Here is a 27,243-nt window from a genome sequence, read left to right as displayed (position 1 = left end):
TTAATTTATTTTTGGTGAGATACACAATGATCTTAAGGAAACTTCCTGGAAAACAACCCCTTCCCATCCCTATCCTTGTAACTAAACAAGATCTTATCATCCAGCATTAGATTTCATTCCTCCGTTATATCTTGCTAAACCTAACCAGCAGTCTTCACATCCTGCACAGGAGTTACATTGAAGTATCAGACCTGTCTCGTAACATAGTAATGGCATTATGAAACGTTTGGGCTTTTGCAGTGCTCCAAAAAGGCTGCTGTCAAGTGCAGACATTTTGCAGAGACTCACTCTGGTTAGGCACTCCCAATACTTCCACAAGCAAAGCCTCTCCCGCAGTAGTTCATGAATACAACTATCAAATATTTCCACTGCTAGCATTAACTTTTGTCTTCAGGCAGTCCCACTCCAAGCACAAGATGCTTCCCTGTTAAATACTTCAGTGGTCCCCACATCACCCCCAGATTTGTTGACTTTAAGATTCCTGTGGAGCTTGCTGTCCAAAGACACCATTTAGAGCCCTTGTGCTTATAGAATCCTGATAATCCTAACATGTTAATACCACATAGAGTTGGGCTCTACTAAAACATGCACCTATCCCCTTTAAATAGTTAATCCATTTAATATCCATATTCTATGCCGTTTACTCACAGTACCCAATACAAGCAGAGTAAGGAAAAGCTCGTCTATAGAAAATCGCAGTGAGCTTAAACCTCACAGATATTTTTCCCCTCATTTTGAGAAAAAAGACCCAAACAATCCTCTCAGTATTTCAGCCTGCTGCAGGTTAAGCACAGCAAAAAAAAGTTTTGATTCACTGAGCAATGGTATAAAAGATTCAGCTTCGGGGTATCTGATCAGGTTGTTAAATTGCTAAGGTAGCATATATACTAAAAATGTTTAGACAATATTTCCTCTTAAATCTGTTTGTGACATGGAAAAACAAAATCAGACAAGGTGTTGAAACAGATGCCAACAATTTTATACAAGGAATGTCATGGCTGCTCTCTTTGTGCATTAACATGATAGTAAAGGCTCATGCATAAACAGCACACGGCACAGCCTACAAACCAAGAACACATTGCTCGCCCATTAAAATAATAAGACGACTTTGAAGCACAGAATTATGCTGGATGTGCAGAACGTGTTTTAAAGAGAGGATTTCTATCTACTCATGCCCTCCCTTGGGCAACTGTCAGTTTATGGCAAAGTTTGCTTATTAAAATGTTAGATAGTCCCCAGCAAACTTGGTCAGTACAGAGGTGTCCTGGAAGTCTTCAAGTCTACTTCCATGCGCAGGCTGGATGTAGTTGCGAAGGGGCAATCACTCCGTACATTCTTTCAGAGACAAGTGAGAACTACTTCTTACAAGGAAAAAGTCAGAATGCTTGTTCAGAAGATAAAGTCTTTTATAGCAGTTAATTTAATAATACAGGCCTAAAACAGGGTGTTGGGCACTCATCTACAGAAGAGCACATTTAATAAGCTGGGGAAAAAATACCACAGTTTCAGGACATTGCATCAAACTCCAGCCACTCCAAGAAGAGACAAGTCTCGTGTGGTAGAAGTATCCTTGACTATGTAAGCCAACAACAAAGAATTTTAGGTAGTTCAATCCACAATGGTCTCTTACTTCTTACAACTGGAACCACAAATCCACAGTACAAGACAGTACTAATTAGGTTAAGTGGTGGTTTTGATAATAATAATAAAAAAAAATAATCAGTGAATTCAATGCGGTCCTTTAATAGAAGCATGAAGTCCAGTGAGTGCCAGCTGCTAGGAGCAAAGAAGAAAGGTTCCCATTTTCCAAGTGGATTTGTAAGCTCATATTATTAGAAAAAAAAAAGTATGTCAAATCTGTGCAGTTTCTATACAACCATGTCTGAGAACCCAGAGGTTCCATAGAATCAGAGATCTTTTTCAAAAGTGGGAAAAAAAGAAAAATCACAACCCAAACAAATCAAACTTCTTATCTCAGAATTGCCTACACAACTTGTTCTCTTGTTCTGCTCTGTACAAAACTTAATTGCAACAAGCTGGCAAACCTGAAAAAAAACCTGAGTATATGAGAACATTGCCAGGGACAGCAAGACCCTGCTACCTTTTGATCTGGTATTGAAGTCAAAATGGCAAATTCAGAATGCCTTGCCTTGTGCCATATGATTTGCTTTACCTTCAAAAGCTCTACTAGTCTCTACTAGAGGGTCATGTCAACTTAATACCTCTTGCACTGCAAGACCACTGTTCATATCGTAGTTCAAACAAACATTCTAATGAACAGCCAGGAGCATGGCACATCCAGATGCAGGGCTGCTTGAATTACCAGGTGTAATTCATACAATCAGAATTGAAGATGCCTGTGATTTCTGGGCAGCACAGAGTCCAAACCTTCCCCACGTGGCATCGTGATCAATAAGATCTTCCAGAAGAATCAGAAGGCTGTACGTCTGATTCAACATAGCAAGGAACACCATCATCCATCATTTGAACTAGGAACACTCGAAGCTTCGTTAGCCAACTGCATTCTTAATATGCTAAATTATACATATATATAGATATTATATATATATAGTTAGATTGGAATAAAATATACTGGATTTTGGTTTGCTCATTTACAAGGGAGCTCCTTCCCTTCCCCAGTTAATTTGAAATTAAAACCTAACAGCTGAACTGAAGTTCATTCCCAGCATTCCAAGATGGATATAATACATGAGAGGAGGCCAGAGACTGGAAACATGCACTCTGGCTGCAACAGGTTAAGAAGTGAGAGGGAGACCAAATATTTCCATTTGTAACCCTGAGAACATAAGGAATTGCAAAGATGTGGAGATGAGCCTGGGGTTAAAGGTCACCAGGCTTTTTATTGCAGTTAAAGCAGACTCGGACTGGGTGATCCCATCCACGAGAAGGAACCGCTCTGCGGTCATGTGAGCACTCATCACAGAATCCCTGGCCACAGGCCCGACAGTGGTGTTTGGAGAGCTTGATGCTGAATTCCTTCCGGCAGTTGTGGCAGTGCAGGATTTCATGGTCTGGTACCCAGTATGCAGGTCGGGCAGCATCTTTTACCAGACCTATAGAGGAAGTGGCAGGGGGAGAAAATGTGTGAAAATAAGCATACGAAGAATATCTCCATACCTTCTCTGCCAAAGGTGGAAATCTTTACACACTGCAAGCTGTAACACTGCCATTGAGGCGAATAAGATCTACTGCCACTACCTCAGTGTAACAGATGGACAGAACAGCCTAAATGGGTAATTCCGCCCCTCCTCAAAGGAACAGACTGTTTTTCCCTAAGTTCTGGCATCTTCCCTTACTCACACTCTTTCAGAAGTTGAGACAGTTGCTTTTTCCTAACTTCAGTTTCAACTGTGGCCAAGAAAACAGAGTCACCCAGCCAAACATTCAGAAGCACATGTACTGTCTAAACTGAGGAAGATATTTACTCTTCCTTTCACTGAGTTAGCCAACGAACAGCCCACACAGCTGATGGTGGGAAACACTGCAGGCAAAGTAACAAAGTGATGATACGGGCAGTGAGTAGGAGGAAACTCCAACAACAGAAGATTCACATGAAAGGTGATTGATGACATACCTGAACTGCTACCCAGCACATGAAAGAGCAGCAAACTCTCACTGTACTAAGGTCATCACTAAAGATCACATTACTGATCACATTTCCATCATTACAAGCTTGCACAGCTCGATTCTCAACCCACCCAGCAGAAGTACCAAATGACACCAGTTTCCATGAACACACTTCAAGGCATTCTGCATCTCTGGAATAAAACCACGCCTGATAAAATGCTTCCTAATTGGCCAGTCCTTAGGGAACTGACTGCTAGGTCACTGCAGAGATTCATACACACAGGTTGGGACTACAGGGAGAAAAGAAGAGGTACAGACTGCAGAAACAGCATGCTGAAAATCAAGGAGAAACATCAGCTCTAGAACTCTCAATCAACAGTGGTATCATACTGGAGGTGCCAGTGTGTCATACATTATCTTGAAGTTCAGTATGAAGTTTTACCTTGTGAAATCAATTGGACATAAGATTTATTAAAAGAGAGCAGAGCTCACCTAAGGGAATGTCCATGGCTGTCACCACTGCTCCAAGAGTGTTCTGCACAGCTTCCCCCACCTTCCTGGCAATAAGTGTCCCCCCTTCTTCATCTGAAGGCAGCTCAGCCACATCTGCATGGCACAAGAATAAAGGGCTCAGTATCTATTTCCAGCACAACTTCTGCTAAATTTCAGTTTATTTGCACTGCAAAAACCCAAAAGCAACAAACCCAAGAAAGAGCTTGGGATCTCTCCTCAGTCTTCATCATCTAAATCCCCAGTCTTTGATTACAGAGTTTTCACTTTTATTTTAGAAAAAAAGTACAAAAACACAGACTACTGAACCAGCAGCATTCCTGCTCTGATGTCAGCTGCACCATCAACAGGTGTTGGGAAAAGGAAGCAAAGATCCAATTAGAAAGTAACTCTATCAGTGAGCAAAATATCTGGTAACTTGTTGCAAGGGTCCTCTTCCTGCCAGAAGTCATCAAGCTCTTGGGCTTCAATACTAAAAACTCTAAGCTAAATCCAACTTGAACTATGCTGTTCACACCCAGTGAGAATTGTGATCCAGGAGCCAAGGATAAAGACTTCAGAGCATTACCCAGGGATAATTCTGTTACAGTCAACTCAAAATTACCTAACTGGATGCCCCTGTTTTCATAGCAGTTGTCACACACGCGCACTGGTGCTGGTCCCCAGCCTCGCTCAGGCACAGGACGGGTCTTGGAAGAACAGCCATCACAGAAGCCCTCTCCACAGGCCCGGCAGTGATGTTTAGTGTCATTATCTTTAAAAGGCGTGTTGCACTTATTACAACTCTGATCAGGACAACGTAGAAAGAAAAACTGTTAGCTTGATCTTCCATAAGGGTCTCATAGCAGAAAAAATAAAGAGCAGAATCCCAGGATGGCATTACTCAGATTGAAATTGTGATAAATACAATTACACCTAAGACTTGTGTGATATCAGCCCCATATCTTGACCTCAAGGAAGTGACTCAGATAGGTGTATATACAGCAGATAAGCCAACAGGTTGCTATGATCCCTTCAGTCACAACCACAAATAATTACAGCCACATCATGTAGGGCTGAATGGTGGGTACTAGGTCTCAGTGGGTTGTAAGAATTCAGAAGACTTTCATCACTGAGGTAGTTAACCGTTTTCTTTAAGACACAGAGAATCCCTTTCTAGTTCAATCATTGGGTCCAGGACTGTGCAACTGGTATGAAACCAGAGTTAAATCTCTGCACTTACAAAAATAGTACTATCAACCACAAAAGCAAGATTTAAGATATTGATTCTTTGCTTCTAAGAGCAAGTTCATGCCAACTAGGATTTTCAATGATGATTCTTGAGAGAAGAGGTAACAAAAAGAAGAGAGAGAACTGTTTATATGGCAGGGCCGGGCAGAATCTCTGTTCATTCTTCCTCTGGCTAAGTCAAAATGGGAAAAGTTGAAAGCAATTCAGTTTTTCCAAAACTGTAGGACAAGGGCTTGATGCAGTAAAACAGGAAGTATTTCAAATATACAAAATGCAAAAAGTTAAGGAAAAAATTTTAACGATGCAAAGCTCTTCTCTACAGTATAGAAGTACAGCAGCTGCTATTTACCAGGATCTGAGAGTTAGGTCTCCAGTAAGCTGGGGCAATCTGGTCTGTCAACCAGGAGGTCACAGCTTTTGTGGGTCCCAGGCTAAGTTCAGATACTGATTGTGCCATGAAATTCATCCCATCCAATAAACGCTGGGCTGCATTGTTGTTGTCTTTCAGAAAGCCATCCGTCTGGAAGAAAGCAGGCATTAATTTGAGAATAAAATCAGGGAAACATGAGTTTTCAAAGGCAGATGGCTACACAACCCACTGCTGCCGTTACACTAGAGAGCAGGCATGATAAAAATTTCACCAGCTCCACCCTGAAACACAGTTGTAGTGGTGTAATATTCATACAAAGTATTCATGAAATGGTTGATGTGCCAGTTTTAGACAGCCAAAAATGAGAGAAGGCCCTTGCAAAGGTTCTTCTAAACAACAGAGACAAGAGACCTGCTCTAAGGGACCTACTCTAATGAGCATCGAACCACTTTCTCCAAAGTATGGAATAACTACCATACATACTAGATACAGAATATCCAGCAACCAGACTTACCCCTGGCCAGACATGTTCAATTTCTGTCCTCACCACAGTATTTACAGGATCTTGGTTGCCAAACCAGTACTGCCGGCTGCGGTACACCACTCCACAGTTGGGGCACTCAATCACATATCTGCAGGAGAGGATTTAAAGGAAGACAGGTGATATCAGTGAGATACTGAAAGTCCAGAGCACTAGGCAGAGTAGAAGCAACAGGCAGCAGCGAGATCTTAGCTGCAGTACTCACCCTGACCAAGCATATTTGGCAAGGCCTAGCCAAGGTGAGTCAGTGGAAGCAGAGGTTTTTGGCACCACACTAACTTCCATTCCTCGTTCATAACAGGCCTATAACACAAAGGATCAATTAAGACTGCATTCTTGGGAATCCCAGACACCAGGTATTGCAGCTCTTTGGCTACAAAAAGTATGCAATTGGCTTATAGTGGTCTCCACAACAAAGAGGCCGCTCATTAAAACCTATGAAAGAAATCACTCCGTTATTACATCTTGTAAATATCTCTGCTGTACTGAAAACCACAATGATGGCCAAAAATCTTCCTTATCCTGCGCACATCCCATAGAAAAATTACCTAATATGAAGCAATGGGCATAAGCAAGTAAAAGAGAATAACCGCATCGAGTGCATAGAAGGCTAATATCACCCATGTTTAGAGCAGGTGGGCTCTCAATTTAGCTAGCAAGGTGACAGTTACTTGTAATGGTGATGATCTCTGAGCAAAAAATACAAGTTCAACAGGAATTAATTTTTCTTGTCAAAGCTATTTGAAGTAATGCAAGAAAACAGGCCCATGCCTATGATGTTCCTCATTCATTGAGGCATCCTTTCCTTCTTCAGACCCTGTTGTTGTCTCTACTCACCTTGCAAGTATAGACTCTGTTGTCATACTGATGAGAGTATCTGCATCGACTTTTGGATTCATGAGGGACTCCTTCCTTTGTGTGGTTCATGCTCTTCTTACAGCCACACCTGAGTATACAATAGTAAGCCATGAGCTTATACTGTTAGATATGGGACAGATGTCACTAAGAGTTCATTTATGTTACTGTCTTGTATTCGTATAGGTGTTCTAACCCCAACAACTGTACATAAAGCAACATTGTCACATACCTATCACTGAAAGGCAGGCTATTGGGAAGGAGCTGTAGCAGCTGTTTTGCAGTACAAAGCAACATCACACAACAAGTTAGTGCAGAAAATGATCACTGTAGCCAATTTAAATTTCACAGAGAATTTTAACTAGGAAAACCAGGATTGAAAATTGGCCAGAACAGTGTTAACACTGCAGCCTTTCCAAAGAGCTGCTAGGAATTCTCTAACAAACATAAAAGAGTATGAAAGTAGCACTACAATGTAATTGAGAGAAACTCTTCTTCAGTCATAGTAACATCATACTGCTATAGTACTTTACAGACTCAGAACACTTGCTGGCTCAGTCTCCAGGCTTTTTCCAGAGGGCAACGAGCCAAGCTCTATTCAAACCTGGGGATCCTCTTGGAAATAGTCACAGTATAGTCCTGTAATGGTGTGTGCTTTAATACTGTTTATTTCATAAAAAAAAGAAATCATTGTAGAAGGTGTCAGGGGATTTCCTTAGACATTCTTTCCTTCTAAGCCCCATGTGCAGTTCTCAGTCAAGTTGCTCATGAACCAACTGTGGAAAGGATATGGGCAAAAGAGGTCTGTAGCGATACACAAAAATAGAGTAGGCAAAGGCCACATATCATATGCAGCAGGGACACAGCAGTAACAGCCATCCAATTAATGTGTCTAATCTCAGAAGAACTCTGGAAGTACTATCTGTTATCAGATATGTCAGTTGTCAAAACATCTACAGCAGAAGAATATAAAGTTGCTATGACCAGAGCAGCGCTATCTTCTAGAAGAATGAGGGTGCCTTTGTCATCCACTTACCCACAGCTGAGACACACAGAGGAACATGTGAAATATTCATCTGGAAAGAAAGAGCTATGAGCCATCTGGTCATCAGGGATTTCCCCACTAAACCGGTCACTTAGGGCCTATGAAACAGAGAAGAACGGATGAAACTGGAATGGACTGAGAGCATTACAAACATTTTACAAAATTTTCACCCAGCAAAAGAATGGGTGATTCTTCTGGAAGCAGAGGCAGAGAGAGGGCACAGAGCTAACAAATTCTGTCTTGCTAACCTGGAAACTAAGGCAAAAACCAAGCAAGAGAGACAATTTTGTGCTTGTATTGAAATAAGCTGAATGCTTCTAAAACACTCTCTGGTTGAAATTGGGAGAGACCTCTAGAGGTCATCCTATAAAACACCCTGCTCAGGCAGGGCCGTCCAGAACAGAGTGCCCAAGACAGCGTCCTGGCAGCTTTTGAACATCTCCAAGGAGGACACTCCACAGCCTCTGGGCAACCTGAACACTGCTCGGTCAACCTCACAGTGAAAAAGTGTTTCCTGATGTTCAGATGAAACCCTGCGTTTCAGCTCTAGTCCATTGCCTCTAACTAAAAGGGGCCTGTATTGTGGAAACTTACAGGAGACTCTGAAGATCCGTGTACATGTTAGAAAACAGAACATGAGGAAATGTTCTCTCTGTCCCTCAGCTCAAACTGCTGCCTTGAGTTTTCCTCTGGCTGTTTGAATAATTGTTCTTCTCTAGGCTGGTAAAACTACAAAAGCAAGACAAAGGGATTTGTCCCATTTCTTGGGAGCACCAGTCCTTAGCCTTGGCAGACAAAACTTTTTCAGTTTTTATGGGTGTTATGACAAAAACAAGTAGATACATAAGCACTGACAAAGCAATTATTTTCTGATTTCACAAAACTCCAAGGAAATTACCGTTAGTCAAGCTTGAAAGAGATCTTAATACTGGCCAAAGGATTCAAAAGTTACAGGGGATGGACAAAGATGTCTAGCAAATCTTATGCCCTCAAGAAGCAAAGCAAAAATGTTAATTGGTATTCAGTAGTGATGTGAACACGGCAACCATCTTAACAAGCATGAACTGATGTATACTAGCAGCTGTATCTGATACTTCCTTCCTTATTACAATTAGTTCTTAGAAATTCCAGTTTTATTAACCACTCCAGCTGCTTTTCCCCCATAGCCTGTCTGCTCCCAGCAAAAGGAACTGTGTATATGCTACCCTGATGCATCCTTCTGCATTTCAGCTAACTCAAATACCACACTGTTGGAATCATCTGTTTCAGTGGCCAAAAGGCCACCAACACTGTCACTGTCACCTTCTGCAGATATGCTCCCAGTGACTCCATCCTTGGCTAACAGGGATGCTTTTCCAGGCCAATGAAAATATGCTGCCCATCAGGCAGTGGTAGCAATATGGGGAAACCTGTAGGCCAAACTGCAAACTTTTAAGACCTGAAAATCCCTCCTTTACTCTGGCAGGGTGAGCCTTCTAAGAAAATCACCAGCTGTTCTCTCCACCAATTCCTTTTCACCAGCCTTCCGATCTGATGCTGCATTCTGAAACAATACAACATTTGGCTTAATCCTATCTGGTTTCCTAGCTACTAACACATCCCCTTCCTCCTTTTTGCCTCCTAGCCCTTGGGTTACACTATGCTCAATGTTATGTTTTGCAAACCATTAACTCCCTCCAAGTTATTTGCATTCTCTCCCCTTGTGCTGAGGAATTTTACCAATAACTCCTTCTGGGCCTCCTGTTTGTAAGTCACTGCCATTATATGCTCACCACTCACAGCATCCATTGTTTTTTCTTCTCCTGTAAGTTTCTTCCAGGCTCACTTTTTTTGCTTTTGCTTTGGTTTGCTCTTCAACTTTTCTTGACACCACAGGGCCTCAGTTATGGTGGGTGCTTCTTGGTTTTTGTTGGCTGTTTTTATTCTTGTTGTTTGCTCTTTTAAAATAAAAGCTACCTAACCCACTTGGTTGTTACACAAAATCATTACCTTCAAAGACTTGCTTTGTTTCCAGATATCTGCCATTCTATGACACTGGTTCATTTACTCTAGCTTTATTAGCTGCAACTAACAGTTACCAGCAACAGTGACAGGAATAAAGATCATGATGAACTTATCTCCAAACCAGGGGACTTACCTTTAATGCTTTGTAGATAACACCAGGCTGTCTAGGTGACCGAGTTGTATTGTTCTCCAGCTGCTGCTCCACAGCTCGCCTAAGTCCAGAGAAATCTGTTGGAGGATTGTATGTCCTTGTTCCCTTGTAATGGATTGAGCTGAAAGCCTCAGGAAAACAGCTTAGCTTCCGAAACCGATCTTGAATGAGCTTCTCAGGAACTTCAGAAGGATGATCTGTATTTAAAGCATCAGGAAGTATATAAACAACTGATGGTTTAAAATACACATCATATTTAAATTGCAGTGTTTTCATATGCAACACTGCACTAGCTCTCCCAATTAATTTTTCTAACGCATCTGGAATGTAGCTATCATCACATTTTACAAGTAGAGAAAGAAAAACAAAAGCTGTTCCCAAAAGCAGACTCTTCTGATATGCAGTTTTAGATTCTAAGACCAGGTTTCATAGAGACTGCAAACCCACAGGTAAAACTGGAACACAGATTTGGAAACAGAGAATCAATTTATAACATGATATAACAGAAGTCCACGTCGGCACACTTGCTAGCTCTTCTAACCAGACCATAACTTAGAATAGCAAGCCCTAGCACCTGACAAGTGGAGGACATGAACTTTATATGAGCAAGGAAGACTGAGTGTCCACCAACCTTTAGTACAAGGTGAAGCACTTTATAACCTGCCACAAGAGTTCAGACCTCACAGAGCTGACCACCATCTTCTGCCTGCTGTCAAGCACCTGCTGTACGTTTCAGAATAACACAGATCTCTTCTTCCCTGTCCCAAAACCATAAACACGCTCATCTCACAATTATCTGTCGAGATGGATGGTTGCAGCTTGCTGCAAATCCACATATTACAAGTTTTCTTTCCTATTCCTACCATGATCAGAATGATCACGAAAACATTTTTTTCCCCACTCCTCTGACTTTTCACACAGCAACGATCATTGTGAGTCACTGAATTGCCCTGATGAAATGGCAAATTTTAACAACTATATGAAATTCTCCATTGCTAATATGCAAATTGCTACATAACAAAAGGAACTGCCACAGCAGGTAAGTTAAAGATAATTAAAAAGGCACTCAGATAATCAGCATATAGAATTTCAAGTTCTAATAGCTCAAGATCTCACCAGTTAGAAAGGCCAAAATGAGAGTGTGGGCCAGCAGGGAGCTATTGTGGTATTACACAATAGAAGACCCCCAGATGTTCCCAGGCAACAGAACTGAGTCTTACTGCAAGCCAGTTCATAAGGGCTTTTGCTCAAAGAATCAGAAATGGACAGAAGGAATGAAAAAAGGTTTCATCGTATCTTTTGAAATAGAGAAGAAGTGGGCCCAGGAGAAGAAGCTCACATCCCTGCATAGCCAAAAACAAAATCTGCCTTGACATGTCTGAGTATATTTCACTCACATGCAAATAAAACAAACAATTGAAATACACATAATCCAGTAAAAGACAAGTTAAGTTGAAAGCACTGGTAAAGAACATTGAAAGTGATGGGAATAATACTGTGCCAGGCCTGCTGCTTTGTCTGTACCAAATATGTGCACAGAGAAAATGGTGCCAAACCATCAACTTCGCACTACCACAATCTCAGTCCCAACCTCATACTGGCCTCAGAATCACTCTGGCTCACGGAATTTGAAAGAGTAGGTTGAAGGTACTGTGAGTATTGATACCCATCAGTTTTACTATTCTTTCTCTTCCTGGTATCTACATATATTCTGGCTTTTTGTATTGCCTTTTTTCCTCCCCTCCTCTCTCTCTTTTTTTTTTTTTTTTTTTTGCAACAGGATCCTCCATATCCCTGCCAAAATCCCAGGGTGTCCATTTTCACATTTGCCTGACATATCACCCACACTCAAGATCGTGCATTATGACCCCTCCCAAGGCTGGCAGAACTCCCATCATGACCAGCCAGTGCCAACGCCCAGCTGGCTAAGAGGATTACTCTAGCTGATCTAGGATAGTCCACCATCATGGAACACTCTGCTGTTGCCACAGCCTGGCTCACAGACTGGAACTACTGAGAGCAAAACTCAAAACACATCTTCTACATGGTAGTAAAGAGCACTGAATATTCAATGCAACCTGGTAATCTATTGATAGCATCTAGCACATCAGTTAGTCACTTTTTACTGCCTACTTACCAGAGCCCAGTAGCTTGGTGTACACAGTCTCATGGAAGATGATGACACCTGGACCCAAAGTTGACAGAGGAACATCTAGGCCACACCGGGCCGTGGTAGCTTTTAGCTCCTTGGTGAAATGTTTTAAATAAGCCTCTGAGGCATCACCAAGGAATTTGAAGAGATCATTGTGGAGCCTGTCAGCACGAGTACGGTAGATGACAAGGTCAGAGATGGCCAGGACCTTCAGCAGCAGCCGTGTTCTCTGGCTGAGGTTCACGGTGGCCCCCAGGAGGCCCTCTGTATCAATTACCACCACTTTGCGGACAGGGTCATAGGCTGCCCAGACTCCGACCGTGCAGGACTCTTGGGCTGGAGATGTCTTGAAGACTTCCCGGCCATAGAAGAAAGCGTGGTTAAGGGTGTGAGACTTGCCATCCCCTGTGTTCCCAAAGATGGACACTACCTTTAGATGCTGGTCAGGACTACAGTCCAGTTTCTTAATAAAGTCTTCCTCATTCCTTACCTTCAAAAGAAAACAACAACATCAACAGAAAAGAAATATTATAGCTATGCAATTGGAGCAGACAACTCAGACAGCATAGCTGGTTCCAGGATTCCTAAGACTATGAGCGATTACTTTGTGTTCAGATTGTCTCGAGTTTTTGAAGCACTGAGAATTCAAAAGCAAAATACTAGAAAGCAGCTTTGTAACACATACACATCAATGGGATGTAGGCTGTTTCATCATGTTGCTGTTTTGAAGGTGATGCCTTGCTGTAACTACCTGCCTCTACTATAATGTCACCTAGCTCCCCAAGGTAGTCTCTTTTTAGAGATAAGAGCAAAATCCTACTGCCAAGCCTGCCACAACACTTACTGAGGCAGACGCTCCCAGTAGCACTGGTCTTCTGGCAAGCCTCTAAACTCAAGTGCAAAGCAGGTAAATGCTTTTGTCACCTTAACTTGCACCATTCGGAGTCTGAGCACCTGTTCAAGGAAAAAAAGCTCTTTCCTTTGTTCAGCCATGCTGCATTCATCCCACAGCAAGAGGCTGTCAGACGCTGCCTCTCCAGCTTGCCAAGCACAGCCTCTTAGAGGCTCTCCAGCTGGCAAAGCCTTGTGGGACAGAAAGGAAAATGAAAGAAGCAAAGTTGTGTCCTGAAGCCAGGTGACAGAAGAAGGCCAAACTGGCTTTTACAATCATGCCACAACAACTGCGATAATCCATTTCATAATTTACCGTACTGTGTGTTCACAAAAAAAATAAGTAAAAAATAAAAACCATACAACAACAGAAACAACTCTCCCCATGACAAGTATCGAGGTATTTGCGATAGAGAGTAGGACATTTTCTGTTCAGATACTAGAGCAACAGGAAACAGATAAACTCAGCAATGAAACAGGGTAGGGCTCTATATGGGAAACTCTCGTTTTCCTCACCGAGTCCTGCCTTGGCTATCAAAGATTTCATGTTTCTAGTTACGGTTGCTTGTCAATTGATTTTCCTTCTTCTAGCGAGTTTTTACTCCACATACTATGTGACAGGGAAAAATACGACAGACACTATTTGAGAAGGATTTGAATGCTTCTCCACCATCATGATCCTCATCTCAAGGAATCCAAGGTAGCCGAAAGGCACAGGGCTTCTGTACCCTTCAGACTGCCTCGGTGGCTGGAGGCTCCTTGGCTACTTGCCCTCCATCCCCTCAGCAAGCAGTCTTAGCAAGTCTCATGATAGCAGAGCCACACAGGCCATGAGGCAATGAACGGTTTCTTCCTATAAGTTTATTCCCGGATCATTAAATGAGTTTTAGGCTCATCCAGCCTCTGGTCAACTCCAGAGTCTAGACTTTGAAGGAAAACCACAAAATAGCCAGTGCACCAGGCTGTGGTTGGGAATTGTGTTCAGAAAGAAAAACAGCAGATTGTGGTACCACGGTAGCTACTCACTGGCTCAGAGCATTCAAGGCAGTCTCATGGTGTGCAGAAGACAAGCAAATAAAGAAATGAAAATGCTTTCATTAGAATCTATTCTTCTATCTGTGGGAGACCATCAAGACATCACCTAGGGGCACATGAATACACTGAAGTGCAGCTTGTGCTATATTCTCATGGCTCTTAGTAATAGCTGAGAAAGAACTTAGACAAGAAAAGGATGCTTTCCTGCACACTTTATCAGCTCTCAGGCCTTTCTGAGTAGTGACTGCATCTGGATGCTCACATCTGACACAGAACCAGTAAGTCTATCCTATAGGGGTTGTCAAACCCCTTTGCAACCTCTGTGCAGTTTCTTTCAGACCGCTAAAGACAGGATGGATGCAATGTGTGTGTTGAAGCACTTGGGGCTCCAGTCCTATTTCATTTTTCCGCCCTCATCTCTAAAGAACTTTGCTTGATACACCTTCTGCTGCATGTGCAAAGGACTCACACTTCCATTGCTACATATACTCTCCTGCTGCCCAAGAGCTCCACATCTCACATGAACAGCAGTGTATAAACGAGAGCTTCCTTAAATTCCATAGCAATGACAAGCAAGAATGAAAACTTTGTACATCTACCTAAGATGAGTCATCTCTCTCCAATCCTTTTCTATTTCCCTAAAGGTCATTTTTGTCATTTCCAGTGTCAGAGACTCATTTACACTTTTGTTATGGGTCTTAGAAAAAGATTATCTTCTAGAAAGAAAAGGCTTTACACCACCACAGGTTAGAATCTTGGTCAGCCTTATTTTCCAGCTTGGACCACATTTCTTTCACAACTGTCATTCAGCCAGTTACTCCAGAGTTGGGTCAAACTGAAAGTGAAGGCTTTCAGCAGGAGGAAATGAAAGCTTTAGAGTCCTCTCTAAAGAGGATACAAAAACCTCACACCACACTGCTGTGGAATGCATTTAGATCTCAAACCTCCTTGTCACTCATACTCTAAGATGCATTACACATAACAAAACACATCTCCTAGTTCCAAGACATAATAAAATTAGAACTGTTTAAGAAAAGTCTAGAAACAAGAACTGATAAAATGGCATTCCTGACCAGGAATTTCTTGGAAACAAATTCTTCAAACAATAACAAATTAAAGCTTAGAAACAAAACACAAAGTAGATAGCAGTTTCCAATGACCTGTTCTCGTACAACTTTAGCTCTGCCTCTGGGCAAAACACATTAAGTGAATCCGACATTCTCAACCAGTTTTCTCCACTTAAAACTATTTATGAAGCCTTAATGTTGGCTAACATTCATGGAAGTGATGCACAAAACTACAGCTGTGCCACAGTGACACAGTTGAAAACGAAAGTCTAGGTGCATGCCTAGAGCTTGAGGTCTTACTGTCAGGTCACTACACCAGAATTTCAGATACAAAGAAAACAAGAGAAGTCTATAAAACAGATGTCTTCCTCCAGCTATAGCCTATGAAGCAAATCTGAGAGGGATAACTGGCAACACATCACAGTGCTGCCACCAAAATCCACATCTCTTCAGAGGTCCTCGCAGACAGACATAATAAGAAAAGCTGCTGGAAGCAACCCACTTTGATCCCAGAAGAAACCTCAGTTGATATTCCCAAATATTTCTTGCTACCAAGTGAGAAAAAACACCGGGTGGCTCCCTGTGAAGAAAAGCTCTCAACTATGAAGTCTGTGACATCCACAGATGTCAAGACAGGACACATTTGGGGGGGTGGAAAGGGAATAAAATAAAAACCAACCACTATGAGTGGATGGGAGGTAATTTAATTTTATTGGTGCCCTCTCTAACCTGAAGAGGCAATATTGACTGAAATATTGTTTTTAGTAGATAATCTACCCTTGTAGATGACAAAGGAGTTGAAAAGCATCTGAAAGCAGACGACTATACAAAAGCCCATAATCTATCTGCTAGCTGAAAGCCTACATTTTCCCCTCTTCCTTTTGGAAGATCTCAAAATTAATAGACCTCAAGGTAAATGCAACTGCTGCAGAAATAATGTTATTTCAAGAGTGTCATTGAACTCTTACAGAGAACTGTAAACAAAGCAGTAGAGATCATTATCCTGTTCCCTAAGTACTCTTTCAGTTCTGTCCAGCTGTTCATTTGGTCACTCAGTTACCATCCTCATCTCATAGCTGTAGCAGCAGAGGCACATCCAGCTGAAGAGATATGCCCAGAAGACAGCAAGTCAGTGAATTGCAGCCGTAACAATTAGCTTTGCTAAATACTAAGCATAATTACCTGCACGGACACTGTGATACCACACTGTCTCTGTTACAAGGGGCATTCAGAAACTTAAATTACAATTGCACTTTTCAGAAAATAATTAGTTATTTTCCCAGCTGTAGGGTGTTTTGATGGACAGGTCAAGGGAACGTGAACACCTGCCTTTATCTGATCCCAAAGCAAGGCAATAATAACCCAAAAGAAAAGGTGTGCTATAGTAATGCCTGTGTCCCAGTGACTCGTACAAAGCAAATGGTGCAGGAAATGGAAGTGGTAGAGGGGCTGGAGGAGAATACACTGCCAGATCCCTTGTCTTACAGGAGCTGCGTGTTTGTTGAATGAATGACTCTTCTCCTTTCTTCTAAGAACACTCTTCAAAATACTGCTGTATGTGTGGGGAAGAAAGAGCGCTCCCAACCTCCTATTGCAAAGTAGTCATCCTACTGCTTTATTCTGGGGATGGAAAACTAGTGCACTGAATTGTAGAAGACAGAACTGCAAAACTGGTAACACAGCAGGATGGGAAAAATCCCAAAAGCACTTTTACAAGAAAAGCTCTCTGAAGTGCAAACAGGAGGAATTCATCAACAGTACAGCAGGGACCAGGAACAGAAATTACAAGTTCTGATCCAACAGATCACTCTGACCTAAAAAATACAGATCCTTCAACATTTCTTCTTCCTCCTTTGCATTTATGGTAAATACACCAGCTGTGACTCTTCAGGCTGCAGGACATGGACTAAAATCCCAACAAACTCACAGGAGGCAGTAATTAAAAAAAAAACAAAAGGGCAAAACAAGAACATTCTCCCAACAAGTTGAGCAAGACTGTCATAGAAACTAGTAGTATGTGTTAGACAAGTGGTTTTTTTATTGCTTTTTCTTTGTTTGTTTTGTTTTTACTACAAAGGCAAACAACAAAACTTAGATTTTGATTTTCTCTTAGCAGAGAAGATATAAACCAGCTTGTACTGACCCACAAAAAAACACCCCATTAGAAAGCATAGTTCCTCATGACTCCCCATTGTCTCATCTCTAGGGTTTGGCCAGGCTCAAGTCAGGAGGTAGTAAGGAAAAAAAAAAACAACGCTTTCATCAAGTTTACAGCAGGTGCAACAACAGCAAAGCAGGTAATACCCCTCAGGAGCTATCATTCAGTACATACAACTTTCTAACAAGAGGTGACAGAGGAAGACTATGGACTGTTACACTGTTAGAAGTTGGTTATTGTACAAAATGCTCTGTATTTAAATACAGGCTGTGGCTCATTATGTCATCTAAACTGTCTGCAGAGCATTAGATAGATCCTGCTCAGTATTTGCTGAGGGAAAGAGCTTCATCCTTTAAGTGTCTACCTCTGCCAGGCAGAATAAAAAGAACTCAGGAACGGGGCTGCATCTAGGAAATGCAGCTGTCTATGGGGGGGGGGGGGGGGGGGGGGGGAAGGGGGAAGGAAGAGAAAAAAAGCCCTGCTAACTAAAGAAACACAGATCAGAGGGGATGTCATAATGCAGATCCAGAAATAAATGTATGGTCCTTTCTCCCATATAACATTATACTACTGGGGATGTTGTTTTTGTACAGTGGCAAGCTTCAGGTGAAAAAAAAAAGACTTTCTTTCCTCCCTGTCTCCTTGATAAGACAGGTTACAAACTCAATTCATTTTATTTCCTTTGAAACTCCGAGAATGGATAATTTCTTTTAGTAGAGATAGTTTCTAGTCAAATATCAGTAACTCCAAGGTAGACTAGTAACAATCTAGCATTTTCCCTGTCTGCTGTAGTTGATGAAAGACTTTTTGCCATTTGCATAAATTACATGTCCTCAATTATAGCTTTGGACACAGTCTTCTAGCAGAAGCCACTGATGGCACTACAAGGAAGTTCTGATCCTGTGGTAGCTCTTGACATCTGTTCCCCAAGATAAAGCTATCAAGTTGTTGCTATGCCTCGTTAAGCATTTCTTCTCCCTTGCCTCAGAAGTAGCAGCAAAGAGCTCGCTGTACAATCAACACATAACTCTCCATTCTACTGCAAACACATTGTATAAAGACCAAGCAGAAATGGTTGCTGTTCCAGAAACTACATAAACATTAAGTACAAGGAAGAAACAAAGACCAGTGTAAAAGCTTGAGAGGCAGAGAGAAAGTATCACAGCTCAAACTGAAGATTCCAACCTCAATCATGAATTCATTGTTGCATCTTGTTGCGCTGCTCCTTACCAGTATAAGAGTAAGTAACATTTTAAAATGTGATCAATTAAGTGATTCTCTAAATTCTTTAGAGAAGTGCCTCCCATGTGTAAGGGGCTGCCCTAGTCGTCATACAATGGAGCTTGTTTGAAAATTCAGCAAGTCTGAGGCAAGAAATGAAAGTTGACACCTCATCAGAACAGAGGATTCAGTTGGGAGATTTACACTTGCAAGAAAAGTAGGCACAGATTTGGTACTTGTTCTAACATAGAAGAAAGAGATGCAGAAGATATAATGAGAGCAGCAACAAGATCAAAGCAATTGACTGAGGAAGCAGTCCCCACAATATCACTCTGAGTAGAGATAAACATGGAAGATAGAATATGGCCAAAAGAATTAACAAACAGACGCTGCAGTTATCAAGAACAATTTGATTGAAGTGTCAGCTTCAGATATGTGACAGACAAGGCCAGAAATTTAATACTGTGCAAGTAGAAACTGCAAAACTATAACACAGCCTGAGGAAAAAGACCAAGAATGGGGTCCAAGCTGCAAAAGATGCCAGTTTGTAAAATATGGACAAAAGGGTTTGTTTTTTTCCAGTTCTAGAAGAAGGAAAGGAAATATCGGTAGTATAAGCCAAGATGGCTTGGAACTCAGTCACAAGACATAGTGCTGTGTGGTGTGTAGGACAGCAGCAGCTGAACTCCAGGAGGAACAGCCTCTCTCTGGTTCTTCCACAGACTTGCAGGATGAGTTTGGATTTAACCTTCAGAAGCACTTCCTTAACATGAGATGATAAATCTCTTTTTGAGGCGCTCAGATACAGCGCTGCAATATGAACATCACAAAGAAGTCTGCACTTCACAGGGATGAGCTTAAGCTACTCACTTCTCTCCAAACTACTGCCGCACAAACAATGGTTTAAAAATGGAACCTTTCCCACCCTGAAGTGGATTTGAAACAAGCCCAAGAACTCCTCAGCTTTGTGAGCTTACAGTTATGTCTGCAACGTGCAAAAAGCTCAAAGCTAGCCCCAAACAGGTTAGCACATCTATGCAACACAGCACAAAGACAATTATGCAGACCTCAGAATGATGACAGCTGAATCAGTGCTGTGCTGTGACCAAGCTAAGAATCTCTACCTCTCAGCTAAACTGATTTACCCCTTATGGATGAAGTTACGCTGCTTCTAGAATTGAAACTCTTGTCGCTGACACACCGTGAACATCCTCAAGTTTCAGAAGCACCAGCTCCTCGAAGCCAAGAGGAATGATGAGATAGGACACAACTTCTTGAGCTGAAGAACTCCAAGTTTCACATGGTAATTAAGAAATCGCTTCATCCCACATTTCCACATAATTGTACTACTTTCAAGTAGTGTACCCCAGCAAGTATCTTCACCTGTTGCACTTGCTCAACAGCAGAACCTGTACTGCCTAATTTTGTAGGACTAGCTGTGAGCATTTGCATGGCCAAATGTGCCATGAACAGCAAATAAGCAGTTTCCTCTCCAATTTCCTAACAAACTTCAAGTTCCAAAGGTCGGAGAACAGACAGTTGAAGACAGTTGGATTCCATAATTCTGATAAAGCCTTTGCCTGTTTGCCCAAGCTTATAAAGCTGCACACCCCCAAACTCTGAATTTCCTCATTTCAGGTTATTATGGCTTTGTGGTTTTGTTTTGTTTTTTGGTGATTTTTTTTTCTGACAAAAAGTGGTTTAAAGAACTAAAGACTTCCTCCAAAGTAATCGGGAACCATCCTGCTAATGACAAGCACACACACACACAAAAAAAGGACTGAAGATGACTTACCTGTAGCTACATCAGTTCAGTATTAAGAGCAAAAGATGCTACAGAACATGTCTTCAGAGCTAATCACCTGACAACTATCTCTGAATAAAGGTTCTCATGCTCACTAGCAGAAACATCACCATAACAGCAAGAACTCTAAGTTCCAGCTGCTAGAAAATATTTTAATTGAAAACTTACAAACTGCTTGGAGACTTGGCTGTGAGCTGTCACATAAGTAGTCAGCTGTGAGATAGAGAACATCACTCAAGATGGAAGAATTGACTTAAGACCTCAGTAAGAAGCAAGATCATTTTCAGAGAGCTTTTTCAACCCTGTTCTGACCAAGTTGTTAATACCTTATAAAGGACCACTACAGTTCCAATAAGGAAGTTGGCTTTATTGCCCATGACATTTAAAGAGTAAAGCATTTGCTTGCAAGAGGCAGCCAAAGGTCTGCCTCAGTAAGGCTTACAGATTCATGAGTATAAAAATAACTTAAAACAGAAGAACCAGAAGCAACCACAGCTTGTGAGGAGCCTTCCAGGACAGCCCTGTTCTAAGGCATTTCAGAGCTTGCTCTGGAAGCTAGATAAGACTATTGAAAAAACTGCATCTTGAAGAGATAATTGCATCTGCCACACATTATATGAAAATTTATGTGTGCTGAGGAGAAGCACACACGTTTAGGATTGCTTCTACACCTGAAACTCAATCATCCAGTCCACAGTCACCATCATTCTTTCCCTCCTTAAGCCTCAGTACACCCCTTTTTTATGACTGGCAGCATGAGTATGTTAAATTAGGGCATAGATACAGCCATCAGGTGAGTACACATTTTATTCCAGTATCTCCTGAACGAGGTTTAACATGAATGTTGCAAATCAAGCCAGAAGGTGAAACCAAATTTTTAGTTGGGTAATTAACCTGCTCTGTAACTTTCACACACTGCTGTTTTTACATACGGTGTTTTTACATTTGTAAAGTGCTTACCAAAAATAAAGACCAACATAAAAATGAAGTAAATGCATGCACTGCCTGCTGGACCTTATAATAAAAGTCTCCTGAGAAGCTGTTCCTATTCCTATTTCCATCATTACAAACCAGATCTGTACCAAATGGATGGCCAAAGGCTAACATGGAACAACATTTGTGACCAGCAACATTGCTTAACCGTGACATCTGTAGGACTCATCTGGTACACAGTCATGATTCCTTACAGGACCCTTACTTCTACTTGATCCCGATCCTAACAACCAGAAGGATTTACTGGTGGTGAAAGAGGTAGTGGGGGGCTTTCATCTTGCCACTAATGCTGCTTGGTACAGTGCCCACTCCTCATCATATGTCACATCTGATGCCAGCACTCCCATTTGCAGGGTACCTACTGCAATCCTCTCTACTCAATTTTGTTCAGGAATGATCAACACCTTGCACATGGAGTTCTTAGTTGTGTGTGGCCCAGTACAGTCAATTCTCTCACCAGCTTCATTTACCAAGTCTCAGAGGAGGCTCTTGCCACACAAAAGAACTTGCCTTTCAAGAAACCAGTGAGCAAGGTCTGTCTTAGGTACTGGGTCTCTTTGGCCCAAGACGTTCATTCCGTGCCAGGAACCAGCCATTCTCAATTTGTTACTGTTGCTGCCAGTAACACTTCAAGCATTAATCACTCATCTCCCCTACTCATCAGACAAAAATACAAACCAAAGGATCTCACCTGTCAGACAGGCTACAGTAGCTCTTACCTGAATCTCCTCAGTTTCATCCACCAAGAGGAAACTCACAACTTTCTCAGCCATCTTCCTCCTCCTGGTCTCCTCATCCATCTCCTCCTCTTCCTGCTCCTGGGCTTTGCCAGCATGGTACACAGTGACAGGGTGCTTCCTCCTGTTCCCCCCGGCATGCGTTCTCTTCTGACACTCCACGCAGAGGTTGATTTTGCACACCTGGCACCTCACCGCTGCTATCTGTCTTGATCCCGTCATACTGGCGTGCATGATGTTCCCATTGGCACCTTTGCAGGAGTCACAGTAAGGGACGTGGCCAGGCCTTATGCGGGTCCGTTCATGGTTCCGCAGCCTTTCCGGCTGGTGCAGCTCCTCTTCACAGCGCTGGCACTGCAGGCTCCAGCACTCATCGCACTCAAAGACCGCTTCATCTGTCCCACTGCAAACGTAGCTCTCCTGGCAGAGGAGGGCCGTGTTCTGGCCCTTCTCTGCAGTCTGTGTGTGGGCACTCATCTTCAGATTTCTTTACAGCAGAGATTTTCCCTCCTGGTTGTGCTTTAAGTAACGATACTGTGAAAAGTCAGTTGCAAATTCAGTATTTTTCACAGGGGAGAGAAACACAACAGGAATTCTGTCCGTACTTAATTCTAAGTAACTAAGAGACCTTTCTGTAAGATTCATACATCAACTCGCCTCCCTGGGAGCCCTCTTAGGCACAGGTGAAGTTCTTCTTCTTCCCACCTAAGCTGAAAGCATGCGGTTGGTCTAATTTGTTGTTATACCCAAATGCTGGCACCTGTTCTTTCACTCCATGATGTGCTTTCAGTGATAGGACAAAACCAGCCAGGCGCCCCTGGGCAGATGAGGGCAAGGATTTCCCTAAAGCAAAGAGCAGACGGAGACATTAGTAACGCAGAAGAAAGAAAGGCATTAGAAATGCATGAGTACATATATATGTTCACACGGGATTGTGTCAATACTAGAAAATTCTTTGCTTTCACCCCGAGCTAAGCTCCTCCTTCAGAGTTCATAGTATTTATTTATTCGCCGGGAATTTCCCGACTAGCTCTGCCAGCCCCGGCTCTCCGCGCACCCCGGCGGTGCCGAGCAGCCCCGGTCACAGGGCTCCAGGAGGCTTCTCTCCCCCTCCCTCCCACCCCCCCGCTACCGCACGGCCCCCGGAGACGCGCCCGTCGCCTTTGTCTGTGCGCGCCGCGCTCCAGGGCCCGGCCTCTCCCTCTGCCCGCAGCCCGGGGCGGCGCCGGCCGGGCGGTGCGGAGCCGGCGGTCCCGTTGCGTAACGGCGGTGCGCCCAGCACCTACCTCGGGCCGCGGCCGGAGCAGCGCGGGGAGCGGTCGGAGCGCTGCCGGGAGCCGCGCCGCCGAACAAAGGCGACCCCGAGCGGCGCGCCGCGGGCCGGGCTATTGTTTACAGTCCCGCGGCCGCCCGCCTTCCCCTTCCTCCCCCGGCACCCAGTGACCGAGCAGTCGGCTCCCGGCCGCCGCTTCCTCCGCCCCGCCTCGGCGGCCGCGGGGCGCCCGCTTCTCCTCCCCCGGCGGCCGGAGCGGGCCCCGAGCATGCAGGCGAGGCGCCTGGCGGGGCAGGGAGGGCAGGACCGGGGCACCCGCCGCCACCGCCCTGTGCCCGCTCCGCTGTTGTCAGCGGGATCAGCTGATCGCGGGGATCCTCGGGCTTGTTGCTCACCGCGGCGACGGGAAGCGGCGGCGGGCACGCCGGGAGCTGTAGTCCGAGGGTCGGCCTCACAGGGCGCGCCTCGGCGCGCGGCGCCTGCTGGGAGTTGTAGTGCCGGGCCGCTCCGCCCGCCATCTTGTCCGCGGGACGGCCACGCTGCCCCCGCTTCTGATTTGCTTTACGTGCGTGGCCAAGGAAGGCCTGACAAGGAGCAGCGCTTGCTCCTCCTGGCTGAAATGCTAATGAGTGCTCACTGGGATCTGTGGCTTCACTTCAGCAAACTGGTGCATCAGTATCCATAGAAAGGCAGCTAGAAATTGCTCTGCTACTTGGTCCAGTGGTTTGGTTGGATACAAATTATTTACAGAAGGAGTTACATACATAACTGGGTATCTATGTTAATAGCAGTGGCAGTGACTGCACCTTTTGTGAGGTGAAGCACTGCCATTTCACAAAACGCACAGCACATCCAGTTCTAACATCAGCGGTAGCCAAGACCTTCCTGTGCCCTTCTGGGTCACCAGGCACACAGAGAGTGTATCTACTGCTCTTCTGAGCGGTTCAGTGATGATGAAGGCGGGAATGGACCGCCTAGAGAGGTGATGCTGACACTGTCCCTAGAGGAGTTCAAGAAATACACAGCGTGGCACTGAGGGATGTGGTTGGTGGGCATGGTGGGGATGGGCTGGGGTTGGACTTGATGAACTTGGAGGTCTCTTCCAACCCGAATGATTCCATGATTCTGAGATTGGCACAATGTTCATTTTCCCTAATCTCCCTCCTACTGTTATGGTGATCCATTTATAATCAGTATTTTGCACAAAAGATTAATCAGAAAAAATAACTGCATAGACTGAGGTCTGTAGGAATAAGCTGTTGTGAGCCAAACATCTTCAGAGTGAAAAATGTAAAGATTGTGCATATATTCAATACAAAGGAAATAGAAACTTAAATGTCGCAGTGCTATGGAAAGCCAGGGAGCCAAATCAATGAGTCTGACATCTAATGGATCTTCCTCAAAGTGCCTATGCTTAGACTTCATAGAGATTTAATGGTACGAGGAAGAGAAAACAAAGCATATTAATTAGCTTTGTAGTATTAATGAAAGTACAATTAAAGGCTACATTTATTTACAATACTTTAAAAAAAAAAAAAGTTGCACAAAGAAACTTTCTACATTTTTAATGGTATTTTAATGCCTGGGCCCAGTTTCTACATGGCATACTCCGGATAAAGCCTAAACATTCTACCCCCATTTTTTTTCTAATTCTCCCTTAGAAAAACTGCAGCACTACTCTCTGCCTGGAATAGGAGGTGTATGCAGTATTTCTGTACATGGCCCAAGCTGTGTTCCTCTGCCACAGTCAGGTTTTTGGCTGTCCCTTAAACAGAGAGATAGTAAGGATAGCAATCTGACTTTTTTACTCTGAGATACCACCTGGTACGTTTGGAATGATTTCTTACACCTGAAATACAAAACAATCTGCAAACATAAATAGTCCCTATTTATTTTCGGTCTAAATCTTCAAAGCTCCATACTGGACCTTTTTTGACTGACTTGAGAATAAAATTCTGAAGTTAGCAGTGCCTCAGGGAATCAAGTGAACTGGGATCAGTAAGTGGAGTATGGCATCTCAATTTCACAACTGAAAGGTAAAAAGATAGCACAGATAGACTTGAGGAGAAGATTCTGAAATTCAGGAGTATTAAGAATAGAGATCTGGAAGAAATTATTTTTACTGGATGCTTCCCTGATTACGAAGGGTATTGGAGGGAAAAATTGATGATTTGTATAAGTAAATGCACACTGGTGACTTTCCCTGGCTAAACAACAATGGATGAATAACTACATGATGGAAGCTATTGTCTCAGACTGAAACTGTTATTTACTTGAATTTGGATGTCACATTTTTCAGGCAGATAACAACTTCAGTCGGAGACAACTGCATAGAAACTGGAAACTTGGAATGTTTTTTTTTCAATCATTCTCCTCTGAACTGCAAAATGAGTGCTGTTTTTACCTACATTGGTATAAATATTTTTAAATTATTCAAAAGATTAATAGCAGCCAGAATTGACTAAATTCTGTTGGTTGAAGAAACATGTAGGATATACATACAAGCTGTACTCAATAGAGCAAAGACACTGCTCTTAAAGAGGAAGGAATTTCATTGAATTTTGAAGTATGTTGTAAAGCTGAGATCTCTACCCTTGCACATGAACACTTGTAAATCAAGGTAATGAGATGTACCTGTTTCAGATCAGTCGTTGGCTGCTCAGTACCAGCTATTAAATCAGCTGGGTAGATTCCATCTCCTTGGTACTGAAGAAGTTAGAAGTTTCTGTGCTGTTTTTCTTTCCACTGCAGGTGGAGGGGATGGCTTGTCACTACATGTTCCTTTGAGCATTTTTCTTTGTATGGTATATCTGAACATATTCTCCACATATATATCCCACAGCAGTGGGAACACATGGTAGGGAGATAGCAGGACTTTTTCCTTAGCCAATCCCAATGTTCACACGGGCTTATGCCGTGACCCACTTTGTAATCACCTTCCAGACTGCCCTTCTTCCATTCACAGCTGCTTGCTCTTTCCGTCTGCAACCACAATTTTAAGTTTTTTAATGCAGTCTGGATGCTGGGTGTAGGTCAGGGAAACCACCACAGGCAGTCTCCAGACAGACCAAGTTTCCATACAGCACAGAGACTTTTTACTGAGGATACAGCATCCTAGGGCACCTGCTCTTTTTGCTTGTTATAAATCTTTTCACGTGAGGTACAGCCTTCCATACATCTTTACGACTACGGACGACGTAAGACTGCTTTTCTTTGCAGGCCCCTCACGTTGACTACACTGCAACGCACACAAAATACGCATTCCCCCACAGCCGCGCCCACGGGTCCAGCCGGCACGACCGCCGTCACACCTCGCCCACAGCCCAGGGCTGCAGCTCGCAAATGGCGGCTCCCACCGGCGGAAGCTCTCGCGGCCTCGAAGCGCCGCTGTCTGACCTCAAGATGGCGGAGCTCCACACTAGGTCAGGCCGCCGCGGCACCTGCCCCGAGCAAAGATGGCGGCGGTACAGACGCCGTTTTCCTCACGCCGACCTTCTAGCCACTAGCTCTCTGTGGTTGGGCGCCTTGCTATCTAGGCGCGGGTGGAGGGGGCGCTCTGGCGAGCCCATCTCTATGGTGGAGAGGCGCGGTGCAGGTCGGGCCGCTGCCGGAAGGGGC

General features: G+C 43.4%; 1 protein-coding gene across 7 annotated transcripts; it reads right to left on the bottom strand.

Moving 5' to 3' along the window:
* Positions 1–957: 957 nt before the first annotated feature.
* On the bottom strand, positions 958–27,223 carry ZFYVE1 (zinc finger FYVE-type containing 1). 7 transcript variants are annotated; one of them, XM_046941711.1, is made up of 13 exons: positions 26,260–27,223; positions 24,021–25,654; positions 22,335–23,195; positions 12,432–12,936; positions 10,277–10,491; positions 8,131–8,237; positions 7,077–7,185; positions 6,445–6,542; positions 6,213–6,330; positions 5,678–5,848; positions 4,703–4,883; positions 4,081–4,194; positions 958–3,074 (listed from the first exon to the last, which is right to left on the bottom strand). In XM_046941711.1, the coding sequence occupies exons 3-13, from the start codon at positions 22,827–22,829 to the stop codon at positions 2,842–2,844; spliced, it is 2,346 nt and encodes a 781-aa protein (XP_046797667.1). In that variant the 5' UTR covers positions 22,830–23,195; positions 24,021–25,654; positions 26,260–27,223; the 3' UTR covers positions 958–2,841. The 7 variants fall into 7 exon arrangements, 6 of the variants coding, with proteins under 6 accessions (XP_046797667.1, XP_015142573.2, NP_001186615.2 ...); XM_015287087.4 differs by lacking the exon at positions 24,021–25,654; NM_001199686.2 differs by lacking the exons at positions 24,021–25,654; positions 26,260–27,223 and adding an exon at positions 23,639–23,783.
* Positions 27,224–27,243: the final 20 nt, after the last annotated feature.

This window comes from Gallus gallus, chromosome 5 (assembly GCF_016699485.2).
Source record: "Gallus gallus isolate bGalGal1 chromosome 5, bGalGal1.mat.broiler.GRCg7b, whole genome shotgun sequence".
Taxonomy (NCBI): domain Eukaryota; kingdom Metazoa; phylum Chordata; class Aves; order Galliformes; family Phasianidae; genus Gallus; species Gallus gallus.
The sequence above is the reverse complement of the archived record's forward strand: the minus strand, read 5'-3'. Positions and strand labels throughout refer to the sequence as shown.

Coding starts and splice junctions, on each gene's coding strand:
- ZFYVE1 (XM_046941711.1), bottom strand. CDS start 22,829: ATGAGTGCCCACACACAGACTGCAGAGAAGGGCCAGAACACGGCCCTC. Junction 10,492..12,431: donor CACCAAGCTACTGGGCTCTG/GTAAGTAGGCAG, acceptor CTTTAAATACAG/ATCATCCTTCTGAAGTTCCT. Junction 4,195..4,702: donor AAACAGGGGCATCCAGTTAG/GTAATTTTGAGT, acceptor TGTGCCATGCAG/ATGTGGCTGAGCTGCCTTCA.